The 21,629-nt window shown below is 42.6% G+C and overlaps 1 protein-coding gene across 1 annotated transcript in view; it reads left to right on the forward strand.

The window, feature by feature from the left end:
• LOC309697339 (uncharacterized protein) overlaps window positions 1–21,385 on the forward strand; it is a 281,137-nt gene extending 259,752 nt beyond the window's left edge. Inside the window, exon 6 of the mRNA XM_082519196.1 lies at window positions 20,243–21,385. Within this exon, the coding sequence (XP_082375322.1) occupies window positions 20,243–20,287 (45 nt within the window). The 3' untranslated portion in view covers window positions 20,288–21,385. The remainder of the gene's footprint in view (window positions 1–20,242) is intronic.
• Window positions 21,386–21,629: the final 244 nt, after the last annotated feature.

The raw sequence follows: 21,629 nt of genomic DNA on the forward strand, positions 1-21,629 counted from the left end.
TGCCTGGAACACCTCACCCAGGAGGCGCCCAGGGGGCATCCTTGTCAGATGCCCGAACCACCTCAGCTGGCTCCTTTCGATGTGGAGCAGTAGCTGCTCTACTCTGAGCCCCTCCCGGATGGCCGAACTTCTCACCCTATCTCTAAGGGAGAGGCCAGCCACCCTTCGGAGGAAGCTTATTTCTGCCGCTTGTATCCGCGATCTCGTTCTTTCGGTCACTACCCACAGCTCGTGGCCATAGGTGAGGGTAGGGACGTAGATCGACCGGTAAATTGAGAGCTTCGCTTTTACACTCAGCTCCCTCTTCACCACGACGGACCGGTGCAGCGTCCGCATTACTGCAGCTGCAGCCCCAATCCGTCTGTCGATCTCCGGCTCCCTTCTCCCATCACTCGCGAACAAGACCCCGAGATACTTGAACTCCTCCACTTGGGGCAGGAACTCATCCCCGACCCGGAGTGGGCACTCCACCCTTTTCCGGCTGAGAACCATGGCCTCAGATTTGGAGGTGCTGATCCTCATTCCCGCTGCTTCACACTCGGCTGCGAACCGTTCCAGTGCGAGCTGGAGGCCCTCACCCGATGAAGCCAACAGAACCACATCATCTGCAAAAATCAGAGATGAGATTCTGAGGCCACCAAAGCGAAAGCCCTCCGCCACTTGGCTGCGCCTAGAAATCCTGTCCATAAAAATTATGAACAGAACCGGAGACAAAGGGCAGCCCTGGCGGAGCCCATCACCCACCAGGAACGAGTCCGACTTATTGCCAGCAATGCGAACCAAGCTCTTGCAACGGTTGTATAGGGATCGAATGGCCCGTAGCAATGGGCCAGACACCCCATATTCCCGCAACACCTCCCACAGGACACCCTGAGGGACACGGTCGAATGCCTTCTCCAAGTCCACAAAACACATGTAGACTGGTTGGGCAAACTCCCATGCACCCTCAAGTATCCTGGAGAGGATAAAGAGCTGGTCCAGTGTTCCGCGACCAGGACGAAAACCGCATTGTTCCTCCTGTATCCGAGGTTCGACTAACGGACGAACTCTCCTCTCCAGCACCCTGGCATAGACTTTCCCAGGGAGGCTGAGGAGTGTGATCCCCCTGTAGTTGGAACACACCCTCCGGTCCCCTTTCTTGAAGATGGGGACCACCACCCCGGTCTGCCAGTCCACAGGTACTGCCCCTGATCTCCACGCAACATTGCAGAGGCGTGTCAACCAGGACAGCCCTACAACGTCCAGAGCCTTCAGGAACTCGGGGCGGACCTCATCAACACCAGGGGCTCTGCCACCAAGGAGTTGTTTAACTGCCTCAGTGACCTCGCCCCCGGAAATTGGCGAGGTCACCCCTCCTTGAATCGCTACCTTATCGTGGTGGAGGGGTTTGTGTGTCACAGGGATCCCAGGGGCTATGTTGTCTGGGGGCTTTTGCCCCCTGGTAGGGTCTCCCATGGCAAATTGGCCCTGGGTGAGGGACCAGACAAAGAGCGATTCATAAGACCCTTATGAAAAGGACATCGAGGGAACAGTTTACCCTGCCCGGGATAGGGTTACCGGGGCCCCGCCCTGGAGCCAGGCCCGGGGAGGGTGCCCGAGGGCGAGTGTCTGGTGGCCGGGCCTTAGTCCATGGGGCCCGGCCGGGCACAGCCCGAAGAGGAGACATGGGCCCATCCTCCCGCAGGCCCACCACCCGGAGGAGGCGCCATAGGGGTCGGGTGCATTGTGTGCCGGGTGGCGGCCAGGAGCAGAGGCCCTGGCGGACTGACCCCCGGCTGCCAAGACTGGCAATAGGGACAAAATCATACCTGTCAAACTTATCTTTAACATTTTTTGTAGATCCATCTAAAAATGGATGAAATGGGAATAAATTATGTCCTTTTACGACTATCAGCATGGAATTTGTTCCATGTTTAAAGATACAAACTAATTAAAGATAAAATTTTAATTTGTTTTTTTTTTGCCAAGTCAACACATACAGTAACAACATCCCTTGACTTTTATGCTTGAATGATTTGTAAGTCTGTGTTGACTTAACACACAGACTGAAAATTAGTGAAAAAAAAGAAGAAAAACACCTTCAAAAAGCTTCAACTGTTGAAGACCGCTGTAAAAAGTAAGAAACTCTTCTAAATGCATAGAAGCAATGAGGGGTGACTCAGTCATTTTGCACAGTAATGCAGAGTTGCTCTCTTGTACCAAGTCAGGACACCTATGTGTCATCGCTTTAATGATCAAGCTTTGAGTGTTGAAGTGATTTAAAACAATAGTAATTACACCCAAACTTTCAGTAAGTGGCATTACTTCGGGCCCTACATCCACCCAAAAAAAAAATCCCCTTTGAACGCTGCCTTTAAAGAAGGTGTGTTGAAACAAAGCAGACATCTTTTTAGTGATGGCAGGAATCAATATAATTCTTCTCAATTTCCCAGCTCCTACACAGCGAGTCTGTTGTACAGCAATGAGATATCACTTTAATTTAAAAGAAAGGAAGCAAGGAGGACAGTGCAGGCTCTGATGTTTTCTCTTGGCGTCAACTGTGTCTTGGGAGCTAATAAAAATGAGACTGCTGTGCAGGAGCAGCTTCAACACGAGAACCCACCATCACCACCACCCCCAGCACTCACACTCTCTCACACACACAGCATTGTATGCTTCTTTATTGGCTTAATAATGGAGCACTAAGAGCATGGAGGAAATAGTTTTTATTCTGCGAGTGCCTGAGCCAAAAATCAAACGAGAACACGTTGGCTTTAGCTTCTCTGGAGGACTTGGTGGAGCAAAACAGCACAGTGATATAATTAACAGCTACTTCCTGAGAGACAGGTGTGTGTATGTGTGTGTCGTTGTGGATATTATAACTGAAGAGCCTGTGTACAGATGAGAGTGGACATGCACACTCACCCTGCCATCCTGTCTGCTTGTAAAGTTGAGAGAACAAAAACATAATTTGAACCATAATTCCTCGTGCTCTATTAAGGGCTATGAAGGGCACTATTGACATGCACTGATCTTTGTGGCACTGTGTGGGCATGCCCAAAACCTAACCCCGTACATCTGAAGGACAGCACAAACATTGTAGTGAGAAAAAAAACACACTAAGAAGAAACTCTTGCTATCTTCCACCCGACTGCTTGCAGGAAAGCTGAAGGTAACAAATCAAACAAGGAAGTCGGAGCCCCAAAACATTTAAATGGAAGGCAGGCACAGCCTCACAATGGTTTTCGCCTTATCTTCCCTCAAACACCTGCCATGTCGGCTGCTACTTATCCTCTGATTACAGCTGTCGCCATTTTGCTGTAATTCACCAAAAAATTATTCCTGAAATAAATAAATATTATAACTCACAGAGAGAGCGGGGAGCAGAGAAAGCATGTAGTGAAATATTCAAGTAAAATATTCTCTGGGAACATGGTGTTCTGAGATTGGAATAAATAAGTAGACAAGGAGCAGAGGGAGAAAAAAGGGAAAAGTCAAAAGGAGGTTTGATGTGATGTCTAGTCTGGAGTCTGGGCTGTTGCACTGTTGATCTCTGCTCTACACACAACTCTCAAACTAGGTCATGATAACAATGAATGACAACTTTTCTGCAATTGCATTATTCTGCACATTCCCGTGTTATCTGCAGTGACCCTGGGTTCAGAAAGCAGATTCTAAGATACATGTGAAAAATAAAAAATACCTTTATGAGCAAAGAGGAAAGAGAAGTATTTTCTCTGTCGGTGCAGGTGCAAACAGTCACAGCTACAACTCATTCACTTTGGTCCAGATCGGATTGAATAGTTTGAGTGCAGTCATAAACTTTCAACCACACAGAGTGAATCGTTGACAATCTTAGAGATGAGATTTCTGCATTGGAGCACAGTGGACTTATCTTCCCATAGCTGACCCGCTGTGCTTTAATAGTGATTTGCAAATCTCATAAACCTCTATTTTATTCACAACAGAACATAGAAAATATATTAAACGTTTAAACTTAGACATTTTACTTTTTCATGAAATATAATAGCTCATTTTGAATTTGATAGCAGCACTGTATCTAAAACAAGCTGGGATGGGAGCAACAAAAGGCTGGAAAAGTAAGTGGTACTACAGAGAAACAGCTGGAGGAACATTTTGTAACTAATTAGGTTCATTGACAACAGCTCAGCAACATGATCGGAAATAAAAAGAGCTCCTAGAGAGGCAGGTTTCATAAAAGTAAAGTAAAACGAGATTCACCAGTCTCCAAACAAATTGTCTTCAAATTTTAAAACCATTCCAGAATAATGTTAAAAACGTTAATAGCTCATCCTTTGCAGCGCATGTTATCATCAAAAGATTTCTTGAATTTGGAGATTTTCAAATTGAAAGTCAATATTAGATACAATGTTACATCTTCTCTGGGCAACTCAGTAAAAGAAGAGGGGCTACACAGTAGTAAAAATGGACCTGTCTCAACTTTTTTGAGATATGTTGCTGCCATCAAACTCAAAATGAACTACTATGTTTCTTAGAATAGTTCATGTTTTCTATATTCTATTATGAATAAGCATGGGCTGCTTGAAAAATAGCTGTATTCTGTTTTTACACATGACATTTACACATGATCAAATAAGAAGAACTTGTGGTGGTCATGCCCTGCGTCAGATTGGTGACCTGTCCAGGGTCCTGCTCCCCAAATTTACTAACCACCAATTCTAATCTAGTTAAATATATAATAATTATTAGTTAGGGTATTATTTTCTTCTGCTAGTTAATAAATCCTTCAGTGGTTAAAATTCACACATTTAAATCAGTCTTAAAGCACATTGTTTTGTTTTTTTTTGTCCCATCCCACTTGTTGATATTGTCTATTAGAAGACCCTTGTATTCTCACAGCTTTTGAGTTTGATCACGATTAGAGAATCACAGACTTTTCCTTAAAGGTGTCTGCCAGCTTTGGTGTGAACTTCCCTGTCAGTGGTAACCAGCTATTTCCAATCATAACCGCAGGCCGTTGCTGTCCACCAGCCCTCATGTTTTGACATGGTGATGAGGGGACCCTTGGTGAGGACCATATTTTTTAGCTAATACCAGTGAAAGCAGTACATGATATAATTAGCATAGCAAGTTTTGTCAGCTTTATTGTTCTACAGCTCCCTGAGTTTATAAAAACAACAACAAAAAAAGTTTAATATGGTTTACTGCCAGTGGAAAAAAATATATAATTTGATCCTAGTAAAATAAGGCTAGCTTCTTTGTTTTTAGCTTGTTTCTGTGGTTACCATGCTCATAAGGTGATCTGTGTCAACAGATTGATAGGAAGACAAACCATTGTCACAGTTGCATGGCAGCACTAAATAGTGCTTTGTTTATTCATGAGAGAAACAGGCAAAGAAATTGTCCAGTAAATATGCAATTCCCAGTTAATTTCAGGTACGTGTTCCACAAATGTGTTCTTAAGTTTACCAACATCATTCACAAGGTAGGTGGAATTTTCACGTGGTTTAGCCGTCTATCATGAGTGGTTTTCTAAAGCGTCAGCAGACAGAATAAATGACACAAACATGATTAAATATAAGGGCGCACCATTTCAGCTCACGCATTATACAAGAACTTTGTTAGCATGCACAGCAAAGCTACAATTTCTGCACAGTTGCTAAAAGTGAATGTGTAGTCAGTCCTTCCCAATTCAAAGGAAGACACAGCTCAAGTTTTGTTTTTCATAAAGTGGGAGAGGCTTCCCTGCTTCACACTGTGCATCGTATTCTTCCCACTGGTGTAGTACACTCCAGGATCGAGGCCAGTTTGTACCAATGAGTGTCACAAATTTTTTCATGGAATACATGATCTTCATGTAAATCCTTTCATTGTTTGTCACAGGGCATATTGGACATGTAGGTAAAGAAAACCCTTCTTGGAATTAAATAATACATAAAATAAATGGATGGTTTGCATTATAACAGTATTTGGTGTCGTAAGCGCTTCAGACAGCAGATGAGTGAATTCAGGTAATCAATGATGAAAACTACATGCAGATAAGGACAAGTTAAACCGTTTACCTTTTATACCAGTGAGTTTAGTGCATCTATAACTCGGTTTTATCACTATTAAAGGCTGAAATATGATAGTGCTGATATTTGATGATGGTGATGGCTTCCATGTGAAAGATGTGAAAGACTGATAATGAAATACAGTGCAAAGTGACTGTGAAAGTAACACAAATTAAATCAGGCATTTCATTTTTAATATTCTGACTCCCGTCAGCTCGGCAGCAGATTACAATGTTTAAGTTTCCCCCCTTTTGCCCATCTGTCAGTCGCTATTGCTTTATTCTCTTTCTTCCTGTTATCCACCTGCCTGCCACTCTTTTTTTCCCTTTCATTTAGACACCACCACACACCCACACACACAGCAGCCACAACTGCTTCAGTAGCAGGTAACACGTACTGCTCACACTCCAAAGTTCTCTGTAATGCCAACCAGATAGCAATGCTGCCCTCTGCTGACCATATAAATGAAGCTATTACTATATAAACATCTGGAGGAGATAACCACTTTTAGGACCTTAAGAAAGGGCTTTATAGTCAAAGTAAAATGGCAATAAATAGGATATGTGTTAAATCGTCCGTGCTTGTTTATGGACTTGATGAGTAAATCTACCAGTAGTGCCTTTGAAACTTAATTGGACAAATGTGTGGCTGACAAAACCAGCAAGCAAAAAAGAAAAAGAAAGGGAAAAAAAAGAAAGAAACAGTGTAGCTGACTGGTTGCACTGCATCTTCATAATTGCACACCAGGCAACTTCACCGACGGCTTCTTCAGGGCCTGTGCTGGATTTGCACATGCTGGTTCCCTCAGCCTAGGGCTAAATGCCATTTCAAGGTAGACCGCTCATCAAGATGATTGACAACTGTTGGAGCAGGAACTTGAGGGGTTTAACATGAGGGGGAGAAGTGTATTGCACTGGGCCCCCTCAAGGCAAAGAGATGCATATCTTAGCTTCTGTCTCAGTTTTCTTTGGGGTCAGGCACATTGATTGCAGTGGCTGTTTGTGTTTTGGAGAGTTGGAAAATATCAGTTTGTTAGCTTGACACAAACACAGCTGTCGTGGCTTGTGGGGGAGGGTGCAAGCGAAATACTGCTATTTATGATCACATTAACAGTCATAATGATTTTCTGTATGCATCTAATCTGTAGCTAGCCACCAGATAGCACACCAGAAACGTGCATTATATGCCTGCTAGCCCAGCTTCAATAACCCAACAATCATTGGCGCTGTTTACTTTTATGCCCGAAGTGATGGACACACCCTACGTTCTAGTTTTTTAGAAATCTCTCAGTCATGACATGGTACATAGCTTCAGATGGAATCTAACAAACTAACGCGCTGCTAACTCCTAAGTCCATTAAACCTTGTTATTCCTCTTTTCATGGATGCCTGGATATTACATTTTATTTTAACAGCTGGGAGAACAGCCACGATGAAAATTTTATTGAAGATTAAAGAATTTAGGCTGTTTGGAACTCTCAGTTATGTCACAGTGTTTGGGAACCAAAGATGAGTTTGGACCCAGAAATGGCTAATGATGTCAGACGTAAGAGTCAAGCTTCCTGACATTTCCCTAATGGCTTATGATTGACAACAAGCATCATCGTGAAAACCGAAGCAGACACAACAAAGCTAAAGTCTTTCAAAAAAAGAACTATTCCAATTTCATCCACAGAATGACACATTTGCTGCCGGCTACAAAAACACGTTGGGACTCTACTCCTAGTTTCAGGTTTCCAGGTGAAACTTCTTATGACTCCTCCATACAGTCTGTCTGCCAGGCATCACTTTTGCTAATTCCAGCTACTGAAGTGGACCCCCTGAACATGTTTATGCTGTTGGTGCCATCTGGAGCAAGTTAGAAAATCACTGAATAGAGATAGACAATCCAATCACTATATCCTAAGGTAGTGAGCTAGAGAAAGTGGGCCAGAAGGGAGGTCAGAAGCCCTCCTTCTTTCGTCTTGTCTGTAATTACAAAAGCTAAAAATTTGTTTTGCTGCACGTGTATTAAGACAAAATGATATGCATAATTAAAAGCAATAACAAGTGAATTTCACACAAGCTGGTCCTGCGAAAATAGCCCCTGCATGCAAAGATAGCAGAATGGGAAAAATGGAGCAGGAGGTGGTGGGGACACACGCACACACAGACACAACAGTGAGAATGGCAGCTGATCATCTCCAGCAGCCATGTTGGAGCAGGAACAAGATGCAGCCAGATGCTATGGACATTGGTGAACAGGCATATGGAGAAGAGAGATGCAGGGATTTGTCAAATTGCACAGTGCTCTTGTCAGGATTGGCAAAAAGGAAAGGAACTGCAAGCTGGTTGCTTTAAAATAAGAAGCAGAGTTTCTTGTTCTGATTAACAGTGATTGTCATCACCAAGGATATACAGTATATAGTAATTTCTTCAAAAAAAAAAAAAGAAAAGAAATCATCAGTCGAGCTGAACACTATAAGCTTCTTTATCCCCTTTTGTTTGGCTGTGCCTTATTGTTACTAATAAGCCTCACTGATGCTTCACAGCAGAGCAGGCATCCTGCTATTGGAGAGACCTGTGGAGACAGATGGGAGATTTACAAATGCTGGAAGACCAGGGAGCGACGCTTGGCAATGGCACACCTCTGAGAGATTTCCTTTTTACTGCAGCCTTCTTGTCTTCATCAAGGTTTGGTGCTATGGTGTCACTTTTCTGCTGCCAAAGTGAGCTGCAACTTAGCCGGGAAAGACGATGTCAAGACATCTGCTGTGACTGCGCAGGCGGTAATTTTCATCGTTGCAACCGACCTTGTAGATTTTGCAAAAAAGCATTCATATATACACATACAGTCATAGCTTTCAACTTACCAAACGGTTTGGGAAATTGAAATGGAAACTGATGAATATTTATCTCCTTCCTCCGTCATTTTCCCATTCAGTCTCAGAAATGAGGCAGTCACATCAGGTTTGTGTTGAGCAGGAAAAGGGGAGTGAGCGTGTTTTTCACAGAGTACAAGGCAGTAATTCTGCAACTGAATAGATTCCTAATCACACATTACTAATCTGGCCTCGCTCTCGTGTACCCGCAAACAGCTCCTCACTCTCACCCGGCTCCCTCTTTTGTTTGCTTACCCGTCCGGGGGCCTCGTGGATAATAACGCGGACCATTGCTCCGGTCACAATGAGGAAACAGATCCCCACTCCAAATCTCATAACCTGACGCTGGCAACTCACTATTGATTTCTTTCATAAACCGTGCTCCGTGTCTCTCCTGCCTTCTCCCACTCTTTCTCTCAGCGCCTCGACCCGCTCTGCTCTCGTCACCCACAAACTGCACACCACCCCACCCACACCCTAAAAGAGTAATTACTCACTCTTTTATTTTCTCCTGCATGGTTCCATATCAGACTACTCATCTCTGACAGCGGTGCAGCTCAAATTAAATTCCCCCATCTGATAATGAAAGTCATTAGGTCCCGCTGGAGCCTTATGGAAGGCCAAACAAAGCCTGGTGGAGGCCTGTGTAATAACCCCGGGAAGGGACAACACAGCTGAACAGAGAAAAAGAAAGGCATACAGGGGCTTACTGGCTGCACAGCTGATGCCTTTTTACTGATTATTCATAGGCAGCAAACTTCTGAAGGACAAAGAAGTCTCCATAATACAAATATCCACTGCGTGTGTAAGAAAATAAATATTCTGATTTTCGTGAACTTTTTAAACAGCATTTATGGGTAGCAATACTGTACATTTCCAGTGATTATACTGCACCTGACAGCATGATCGATAGCCATGCCAGCGTTCGAGCTAATTTGAATGAGCTTTTTAAATTAGGTGGCATTTAAAATTTCCACCATGGGAGTGAACTGAACCGTTTTTCCTACTCTATTACAAACACATGCAGGTGCAGTAACCTGTGTCACTCATCTGAGCTCTAGTGAGAGGCTTGTATGTTAATTTGCTACAGCCCTTATCCTAAAGGACGCTAAATGTGTTTTCTTTTTTTGTTGTTGCATATGAAAAATGAAGCAGATGTATCAGCCCCTCCAGGAATTCATGATCTTTGGATCGCAAGAATTACTACAAATCCAAGCAAACATGTATTTGTAGGCACCGTTTTTTTTTTCATATGTCAACCAAATAAAATAGGTAAATAAATGAATAAATGTGCAAAAAAAAAACAAAACACAATGACTTTAACTTTGTTTCCTTTTTCATATGGATGACATCTTCATATACAACAGCACAAATGAATCAAAACCCACCTCTGGCGCTGGTGCCCTACCCTCAATTTTAAATGCATATAGACACTGAGGGTTTTCGGGAGGAGCCGTGCTGCCCTCTGGCAGGAAGCACCATGCCCTCCTGTGTTTTAAATGTACTTTAGAACAACACGCAGCAACATTACATATGAGTGGGCGGAGGGAGGTTTGGGGTCTTCACTCACCCCCGTTCTGTTAACCATCGGGGCTGGGGGTCTGTGAGGAGGTGCTGGCTGTCACAGTGGGGTCTGGGATGTGGGGCCTCCCTGCTACTGCAGATAAGGAGGCGGTCTGCTTTCCTCCACCCCAGAGAGAAGGGTTACATCTCCTGGGTCCAGGTACAATTTGCCCCTCTGGGGGCGGGGGTACCCAGACCTGAGATCTATTTGTGTCTGTCTCCACGTCGGGTGAGGGCCGAGTATTTGTTTCTGTATATGGGAGTGGGAATGCATGTTTGTGTCTGCATGCGCCTGTTTGTCTGTGTCTATATGTCAGCTTGAGTCTTAGACTCCACCTCTCTGGGAACATCTCAGGCTCTCCAAGGTATGGAGGCCTATCTCCCCTCACCACACTTGCTGCCGGTGGCTGATGCTCTCAGACATTGGTGTGTTGGTGGTTCTTGGTGTCTGGGGCTGGGCACTCATGTATGTACCGACTCACTCCTGGTGGCCGATTGGCGGGGCCTGGCACCTGTGGCCCGGCTGGGCCCCTTCCGGGGGGTGGGGTGCCCTCAGGCCTCAGGCCTTCTGTCCTCTCTGGCACAGCTGGCTGCCGGCAGAGCCCACGGGCACGTCACTGCAACCCCCTCTGGCCTCTGCTCCGTGGTTGCTGGGTGACCTCTCGTTTGGGGGTCTCATCAGCTCTTCCCAGGAGGGTGGCACGGTTGCCCCCCTGGTGGTCCTCCTTGGGTCCTTGTATTCTGGGGCCTGGATCTCCTCCATACCGGTTTCATGCCCTGGGGGACGGGGCTATGGCTCCCCACACTCCCTAGCAGATCGTTACATGGAAAAACCTTTTGAATACAAGCGTGCTGATGCACACAGGTGTGCACACAGGTGTACACAGACACAAACTACACCTTTCTTGGCTGCTACCTCAAAGCACATTGTGCACTGTCGATCTTGCGTGCTGCACAATAACATGTAATATTTAGTAGCTACTCCTATCTACTGTTAGCTAGTTTATTGTGATGGTGTTGTATTTGTTATGTTGCTCTTTTTTGTTTGTTTTTCTCTTCTGTTTTTTCTTATCTCCATACAGGTGATCCAGGTGTTTTGTTTGTTTTTCTTTTTTTTTTTCTCACCATCTCTTCTCCCCTCTATTTCTCTTTCCCTCCCTCTCTTTCTTTCATTCTTTCTCCCTGTCCTATCCCCCAGTCATGTCTGTCCTGTCTGTAACAACCAAAAATCAAATAAAATAAATACATAATTATAATAAAGGTCAATCAAATGGATCAATATGGCAAGGCCATGATGATCCAATTGGTAAAGTAAATCCGCTTGGCATCTTTCCTGGCCTTCAGACAACAATTCTGATGGCTAAAGATCCAAACGGGACAGGTAAAAAACAAACAAACAAATTAATCAAAACTGCTGTTACCTTGGATACACCAGCTTATTGAGAGATTAATTAGTGCAGAAGTCAAACCAGACACATCACAGTCAAAGAATTCTGAATTTAAAATACATGGGAGCATTCAGAAACAAAAAAGAGGGTGGTTGTCCGGCTCCTGTCCCAACATCAACAGCAGAAATGGAAAAAGGAAACATTTCCAACCACACCATTTGGTCAGCAAACACGCACAACATAAATTTGTGCACATCTATGTATTATTTATTACCATAGTGTAGATGTCGGTGAGTGCATTTCTGCGTTTTCTTGTCCTCTACAGTGCAAGTTAATTAAACATTGACTGTTGATTAGAAAAATGAAAACCTTTTTCTGTTTACTTCTGAAGTCAGGGAAAAGCAAAGCATGTCATGCATTCAGGGATGGGAATTGATAAGAATTTAGCTGTTCAATCAGTATCACTTATGGACTGTTACTGGGTTCTCATTGGCTCCATCAGAGTCACCATCATTGCTAAGCAGCAATAAAGAAATGATTCATGCAAATTAATTGCATGCTGTGGATCAAATGTTTGTGCGCGTTTGTTGAGGTATTTACTCTCTTTGTTGTGGTCAGTTATGCCACATATCACACAGAACACTTTTCTTAAAAGTAATGCAATATGTTACTTATTTATCCCTGGGAAAAAGTAATTTGTTATACTACTCATTACATTACTTTCACGTTACTGTGTAAAATGAAACAGTATGTGTAATAATCACCATTTAACAATATAAACCTGAGGCTACAGCCCCACACACCAACACAAAACCCTAATGAGGACACACATCTCTAAGATCTCTCTCTTAGTAGAATACAAGGCTGACCGCACAAAGCAAAGATGAATCCAATGCAAAAAGCGATCTCTACAGTGATTCTGCTTTAGAAACATGAACAGGTAGAAAGGGAGGCTGTAGCCTGGCTGCTCATCTGTTTGCTACCTTTGAAGTTAAGGGTCTGGCTGCTGGGGTTGGCATTCACTCAGCTTTCACTCTGGGTTCTTGGATAGCTTAGCGTTAGCATGGTGTCTTGGCAGATGCTTGCAAACAGCAGCATAATGCAGTTGTTTCTGTCCTGGATGCAGTTTTCCACTTTACCATTTGTCTCGTCATTTTGTGCAATAAAAATTAATGTCCGTATCGATGGTCTAGACTGCGTCGCTACTTTCCTCCTCTGACACGCGAACTGAAGACGGCTCATTGTAGTGCGAGTGCAAGAACCAATAAGCGGGATCGACAGGCAGGCAGACTAAAAATTCCAAGGAATTGGAAGAACCTGTTCTCGATTCCCATCCCTACGTATGCAGTTTCCCATGTAGTGACTGCCTAGTATGGACTCTATTGCTGGAAAAAGCTGTGCCACTCATTCACAGTTACTCAACAGAATTGCAATGAAAAATCCCCCATGGCCCTAAAAAGCATTTTCACTATGGGATAACTGTTGATACCTTCAAATGCAAACATCCATGATCCAGGTTATGTAGCTGCAAAATCTTCAGAACACCTTGAAGAGATCATTTTACAGCAGGTTACATTTAAAAACAAAAAGGCAGTTTCACAATAGTAAATGTATAGCATTTCCATACATTGCCAGTAGCTAGTGATGTTGCTTGTTTTCTAGCCTTTTAAGAATTTTAACATCTATATAAAAGGTCCCTTAAAATGAAAGATTGCTTTCTTTTTTGAAAGTAAAAGAGCTGTGACACACCAAACAACAGCATATCTAGATTTCAGACAATTACCAGATGCAGGATATATGTGTGTACTGTATGTTTCTACTTGCTTCTCTTTTCATGTAGCAATTGTAAGCCTCAGCTAAAGAACTCAGACAAATGTTGGACTGGTTCTCTCCATGGCCAAATAAACAGGTCCAATGAATAAAAACAGCAGAAATGACTGCTTTTCGCATGTGTGTGTGTGGTTGCCGAGGTGGGGGGTCCCTCTATTACAGCACTCAAACCATCAGGTTCATTAGCCCAACAATTACGCATTCATGAATTTGCTGTTAAAATGGCATTTGCTGAGCCGAGCACGCCAGCTCCTGTCAACCTTAAGTGCTGGGTAAAATACTTTTAATTGGTCTCAGTCTTTCGCCTGGTCGATTGTGGGGGCTGGCTTTTCTGGGAGCGCAGTTGAAACATTGGGGGCTAAAAGCCTCCAAGATGGTGGGATGGCAGAGGCAGAGTGGAGGAAATGCTTTGGAGGGAAAGGTCACAGTAATCACCATAAAGGGCAGCATGTAAAATAATTAATGAGAGAGTAATTGGCTGCTAGTTTATGTGCATCTGTGTGTGTATTTAATGGTAGCAGAGACAGCAAGAACATGGGCACCAACATAATAGAGGCAGACAGTATTTCTTTGTGTCTGTGTCTTTGTAGGTGTGTGTTTATGTATGTGTATGTGTATGTGCGTGCTATGTGGGTGCTGGTACTAATTGCGGCTGCATTCAGGTGTAGATTAATTTTGTAGGTGTTCTTCCAATGACATATTATCCACCAGACACTGAGTCTGGAAAGCACAGCTTTATTTTACAAGAAACCCTAATTCAAAAAAAAAAAAAAGAGAGAGAAAGAATGTCCCAACATGATCTTTTCTTCCAAACTGATCTCACTTTTGTCTGGTCGATAATGACAAAATGAGACCTGGATCTCCAGTTATGACCAAGCAGTTTTCTGTTGAAAAATCCACATTTTCTTAGCACAAAGGCTTCATGTCAGGTAAGAAGCAAGACCATGAGCATGGGTGACTCTGTGCACTACAAGGTCATAGTTCATGGTGACTGTCAGTGTGTAATGTGCCACTTTGCCTAGCAGAAAAAAATTCAGTACGAATGACCTAAGACATATTTGTCAGTGCAGGCCAGCAAATATCAGCTCAGAGCGGACTGAGCCTGGACTACTTGCTTGATCTGCCTTGCTGTAACTTTGTCTACTTCACAAAAAAGAAAATTCTGTTTAATTATTACTGTTTTGACATGCTAGAGGAGATCCAGCAGGCATTACTGAGATACAGCTACAGGGTGATATAACTGGGCTTTCATGTAGCGATCTGAAAACAGCAGTTGCACTGAATATGGTCCAGAGAAGGCTGGCCCCTAAGGATGCCATAGTGGATGGCTCTGCATATTTGATTTACAGATTTTTACACCATATGCACTTTCTGACTCAATCACGGACAAACCCCCAAGGATCAAACGCTAGGTGACAGCGGGGAAGAAGAATCCCATTTTAAACAGGAACAGTCTTCAGGAAGAACCAAACGTTGCATTTTGAGCAACCAGGAGAGATAGGAAGAAAGGTAGGAAATATAAGAGAAGCATACAGAATTTCTACTATGACCACCCACAAAAGTATTAGCAGACTAATTACTTCAAAATAGCTTACTAAAAAACTGTATCTGGATTTGGTCTATAACCAGTGTGTGGCTATTGGCCATTAGGTATCTTCTACGTCGACTTCAGTGTCAAGCTCTGGTACTTGACAGTTGTATTTACTGAAAGCTTGAGTTATAGTTCTGCATTACGTCTATGATGTAGCTGTATAAGCTGCATCATAGCCTGTAGCCTCATGTGCATCTTCCCAGAAGAGAAAGTACACATTGCAGTGATGCGAATCATCACTCTGATTGGTTTACTTCGTACTAATAGTTCATGCAAGGACCAAATATATTTATTAGCACAGTTGTTTTAGGCTCCAGTTGTACCTAGCTTGCCTAAATGCTTATAGCTATTATTATTATCAATAATAATAATATTCAATAGAACTATTTTGTCCATTTTGTAGTTATAATAGCACTTTATAATATTTCTATTGCATTTAATAAACCTAACAAGTATAAACACATATGCTGATTTCACCCAGTACAGTGTAGTGTTTATGGGGATTCAAAACAAGACTATAAATCAGGCTCCATTCTATTAACATGTCACAGGTAGATTTACATCTGTGTGATTTTACAGCACATTTAACTGTAGATATTGGAATATTTTATTATATCATGTTACAAGCTACTGTAGAATCTTAGAACCTTCTTTAGTATTCAATCTCCCATTTATTGGTTTTGACCTTGATACATAAAAAGAAGGTATTGATCTATACACTGGTCAAAACTGCACGGAAAAAAGTCTGCATCGTCTGCCTTCTGAAACACAGTCAATCCATCCATTACAAATGAACAGAGGTGGCATCACGGGGGTCTTCTGCAGTCTCAGAGAGACACTTCATATCACAGCAGCGCTAACACATCATCATTTAGTCTGCCCTGACAAACAGCAGTAATGCAAGAGATTTGACCGCACCTCCACAGAAGCAGCATTATGAAATGGGAATCAGAGGCATGCTAATGGCCAGGGAGGTGGGGGAGGAGTGTTGGGTTGGGGGAGATCGAAGCCCATGTGGCATTTAGTCAATACCTAACAATGGAACACGCTGAAAACTAAATGCCATAGGAGCACAGGGCTGGAGTTAATTGTCGGATATTTCTCCCCTGCTAACTTTGAGGGCCTAATTATTTTAAGGCGTCTGGAAAGGGATAGTTTGCTGAATCAATGTTCAAGATGGAAATACACGGCCTGATGTTTTTCTTCCCCCCCCAACCCCCCGTTAGTGATTTGATCGATTTTGAAAGTCAAAAAAGGCAGGCCTGCTTTATACTTAGACACTACAATGACTGCTTAAGTATTGTTTTCTGCTTTTATCTTTTTATCTGCTTTGTTGATGGATTTTCCAAATAATAACTCGCGCGTGTGAATGCGACCAACTGAGTGAACGAAGGGAACATCTGATTGTGGCCGACGTGGATGGGACCATTTTACACCGCCGTTGCTCGAGCGATTCACATCTGTTGTCACAATGGGTGGCACTTACTGATAATGTCTATAATCAGCCTATTTAATTCTTTCAACAGAGTGGCAGATATGAAACAGATGGCGAATCTGCGGGCGTACTCTAAACACAACACGTTCCATATTATTGAGATCAGCAGTTGGTGGAAGGCCACTGTATCTAAACACGTTATTGTATAGTGGCTGTGGAAGAATTGGAAGGCTAAGTGAAGCTCTGCACTTCGATAAATCATTCTTTATGGGTACACAGGACTAACCAACCATAGAAAGACCTTGAGTTGCATTCACCGGTAGAAAAGCAGAGCAAAATAGAGTGTCCGTGCACTTTAACCTTCCAAGAAGAAGAGCGGCTTTTTTGTTGGCTTTGTACTTTTTTTCCCCTTTGGCCACCATAAAGAATCCCTCCTCCCTACTGTGCTGCAGCAGAGAGTTTGATCAAACCCCTGCAGTGAATCATGTTTAGAGTCCCAAGCACACAGTAAACAGACGCACACACACACGCACTTCACTTCCTCGTACGTCTTCCTCAGGAAAAGCCGTCTTTGGCATGCATCTGAAATCTCCGTGCAGGTGCGGGACAAAAAGTAAAAACCGCAGTGGGAGCAACGCATGTCGTGTGATTACCATCATGCGGCGTTTTGCTGCTGTAAGCGGTTTGTCAAATAAAGTGCACGTTTGGGAGCTGACAGATGTGGAACAAGGCTTCTCCTCTGTTGCTCGTTGAGAGGTTATGGCTGCAATCAGAGCCTCTGATAGAAATTGAAACAAACTGGTCATTTAGGGCCTCTCTAGCTTACACACACACACACATACACACACAACTCGGAGCCATGTAATCATTCACTATCCACAAAGACTTAAGCTAAGACCAATGTTTCTAGTTTATTTTTTGCTGTAGCAGCTTGTATGGAGCATAATATACTGCATAGTGATATTTTTAATAGCGTTTTCATCTGTGTAAGTGCAGCACGGGGCTATTAAAAACATAATATCTGCATATCTAATCAGTGCAAACACCAGTTAGTGCACTGTACACCCTAATGATGCTGAAATTGCTGCTCCTTGCAGCCATCAGGTCGAAGGATATGATCTTTAGAGGAACAGGCAACCTGTCATTGAAAATGTCCTTTACGTTGACAAGCTGTCATTTACAATGCATCAGAGATAGCTTTGCAGAAGCAGTCCCATTCAGCTCGGAGCCCAGCACACATTCATGCTTGTAAGAAAGACAAAAAAAAAAAAGCTTTTCTAATTAACATTCCCAGTGACCCGAAAATAAACATTTATTTTCCCATCTTCTGCACACGGTGAAAGATTTTCGACACTGTCCTTTGATAGCCTCCGATTTCCATTTTCGTGCGAGCTTTCCCTCCTCATGTCTCAACCCATAATTTATGCATCAAATTCATGCATAATTAATTTTGAATTTACCACTCTATAAGTATTAAAACACCAAAACAAATTCTGTGATAATGGAGGTTTTGAGGTCTCCCTCATTTCAAATTAATACTTTCTCCTTCCCTTCCTTTATTTCTTATTTCTTTCTCAAATGGAGCTGAAACAAAGGATAAAAAAACATAATCTGAAAAAACGGTGAGAGCTTTAATATTGAATTACTAAGATCTTTGTTTTCACGTCATTTTCATTTAAAATGCATACATATTGAACAAAAAACAGACACATAAGTGCACACATCAGAGAGGAAACTGCCCTCGTGGCTTGTGGGAAATCTGGATGTGTATTTTCTCAGTTTTAATCTCATTAGCAGCCTTCTCACTGTTGCAGTGATTATCCTCACACACCCAGCAAGTAAACATAAAAGAAAGTAATAAATTGCTCTAAATAGTACAAGTGGATCCAAAACGGTTGCAACAACGCCATATTGTAGGTGGCGTGTAACCAACACATCCAAACCGTTCATCATTTCAGTGCATTCAAATGTATCACAGGAGCAATGTTTATTTCTGCATACAGTACGCACCAAGCAGGTTTTAAAACCAAGGTGGTGCACTGAAACGGAAAAACAGTGTGACAGTGAAGCGCTCGGAGCTGGAGGCTTTAATCGTGTCATGTCTGGATATTCGGCGTACACGATCAGACTGAGGCTACCAAAATAATTCAAGTGCTCCTAAATAACCATTTGTACAATCCCCTTCTCACTTTCATGGATTAAACAGTGGCACTACAGTATCCCCGGGCTCTGCCGCTGCCACATTTCCTATTCATGGCAGAAATAGGTGAAACCAATATCATGCCATCAGGTGGCTGCTTTTACTCAAAGTGCCACGCAGCATCACAAGTGCAAAATATTTTCAGCACCAGTGGCTCAAAAGCTAACTGTGAACCCCTAATCATAATAGTCTTAAAATAGTACTGTGTTCTGTTATTTGGATTTAGCTCTTTGATTTTCATGCTAGAGTGGGGTCTCTGTGTGTTTCTTTCTCTGTATCAAGGGAACTGATATGTGTGCCATGGAGAAAAGAAAAGGAAAAAAGTGCCAGCGTAAGCCTGGTAGTAGTGCCTATCGCATGAAAGTTCTTTAGAATGACATGCAAAGAAAAATGGAAGGGAACATAATTCAAGTCAGTTCAATTCAGTGTTATTTCTATAACAGTCATCTCAAGGTGATTTATATTGCTAGGTAAAGACCCTACAATAATACAGAGAAAACCACAAAAATCAGGCGACCCTCTGTGAGCAAGCATTTGGCAACAGTGGGATAGAAAATTTCCCATTTAACAGGGAGAAACCTCAGGCAGAAGCAGGCTCGGGGAGAGGCAGTCATCTGCTGTTGCTGGATGTGTAGTGAAGGAAGGAAGGCAGGACAATACAATTCATTGTTTAAGCCTGTGTTCCTTACATTAAAAAAATGTATAATTTAATATTTCATCTTCAAGCAAGCTGGTACTACTATTCAGTTTGACCAATGTTACAGTATACATTTAGAAATCCCAACCATATTTTTGGCAGTGCTCTAGAAAAATCAGAGAGAGAGTGATTATCTTCTTTCCATTCAACTGATTTTGTAACAAAAACTTCAATCCACCAATATGCCATCGCCTCTGGCACATCATCTGTAGCTTGTGTAGTGTAGTATAATCTTTCCAGCAGCAAGTTATAGATTAAGTTGCGATAGATGTAGTATCCCTAATTTCATATTTGCATAAATTACATTTAAAGTTACAATCTGTCAATAAGAAAATACCCAGAGTGATGCTAAAATAAGCTGCAGATTTACCAAGTAGGTGAATATCCACATATCTTTGAGGGAATGGTTATACCACTTTATTCTGACAGAACTTTTTCTAGACCAGGTTACTGCTGACATGGCTGACATTGTCTGTACTGTTCCAGCATCCATTATGGGCATCAGCAGTTCACATACTGAAGCTGGTCTGCAGTGAACAGTGGCTACACAACCCAATGGTAAGAGTTGGCAAATCCCTAATCTACAGTCACCATACCAGAGTAGCTTTTATTTTATTTATTGATTCATTGCAGTTTTATACCTGAATATCACATACTGTCGAAGATAGAGCTGGGCGATAGAACGATAACGATATGTATCGCGATATAACTTTTACTCGATAGAGAAATTAAGCTATCGCGATAGACTTCGCCGCTCTTGTCCTCTTAAAATAAAATAAAAATAAAAAAAAAAGGTCAGCCAATCCAAACTAAGTAGCGCAGAGCCGAACCAATCACAGCCGCAGCGTCACGTCGCGTGATTTGTTACGTACAGCACAAGTGCCAAGCCGCACGTGTGTTTGTTTGGGAAGCAGGCAGTGGGTAATAATAATAATAATAATAATAATAATAATGGATTGGATTTATATAGCGCTTTTCAAGGCACCCAAAGCGCTTTACAATGCCACTATTCATTCACTCTCACATTCATACACTGGTGGAGGCAAGCTACGGTTGTAGCCACAGCTGCCCTGGGTAATGGAGCCAGCGCGTAATGGAGGAAATGAGTGTGCCGACTAGAAAAATCTACCGAGCGTGACCGAAGAGAAAACAGATGACGGTTCCAATGCCGGAGAGATTGTCGAAGGGAAGAGCCATAGAAGTTCCGTAGTGTGAAGGTATTTCGGCTATTTCAAGTCTGACAAAAAACAGAGTAGCGTGCACTGGAAATTGTGCCGAAAGCAAGTCTGGAAATACAATAAACTGGTGCATGCGTCACACTGCGCCACGTTATTGTTTCGGTGAAATGAATTTCTACAATACTGTTACTGTTAATTCTACTCTCTGCAGTGTTTAAATGCTTACATATACACACAGTTACTGTCCCTCCACACATACGACTCGGGTCTGCTTCTATGCCCCAGCTTTGTTTACTTTTTCCCACCGAGGCTTCTAGACTTCTGATTGGCCAACATTTCTGCACGGTTAGGAATCTAGCGCCACCTGCTGCTTTGGCATGTTCATAGCAGCGTTTTCCTTCATTTCTGCCTTTATGTGTGGACGGGATTATTTTTTAAAACGAAAACGGAAAATCTCCGTTTTCAAAAACACCCGTGTACGTGTGGACGTAGCCTCAGTCTCTGACTGGAAGCGCTAATTCGTCATTCGGCTGTTGTCAGACTAAAGTAACTGTTAAAACTGTTTGAAAAGCTCAGCTATACAACAAGGAGAGATTGAGAATTTCCTTTTAGTTCTCAGTTTATTTGATACTGACAAAAGTTAGTTTTGTCTGACAAAAGTTAGTTTTGTCTGTTCTTCTGTAAAACAAACTAAGATTTATTTTTAGAATTAATATTTTGTTTCTAAGTGGAATTGACAATTTAGTCTGTTTTTGTTTGTTCTGTTTTGAAACTTAAACGCTTTAGCGGCTGTCTTTTGTGTAGTTTGCAATATTTGCCTTTATTTATCTGAAAAAGTCTCATGTTCCTTAAGTACATCTACCCTGTTGAACT

Source organism: Aulonocara stuartgranti (genome assembly GCF_965226115.1).
Source record: "Aulonocara stuartgranti genome assembly, chromosome: 20".
NCBI classification, from domain to species: Eukaryota; Metazoa; Chordata; class Actinopteri; order Cichliformes; family Cichlidae; genus Aulonocara; species Aulonocara stuartgranti.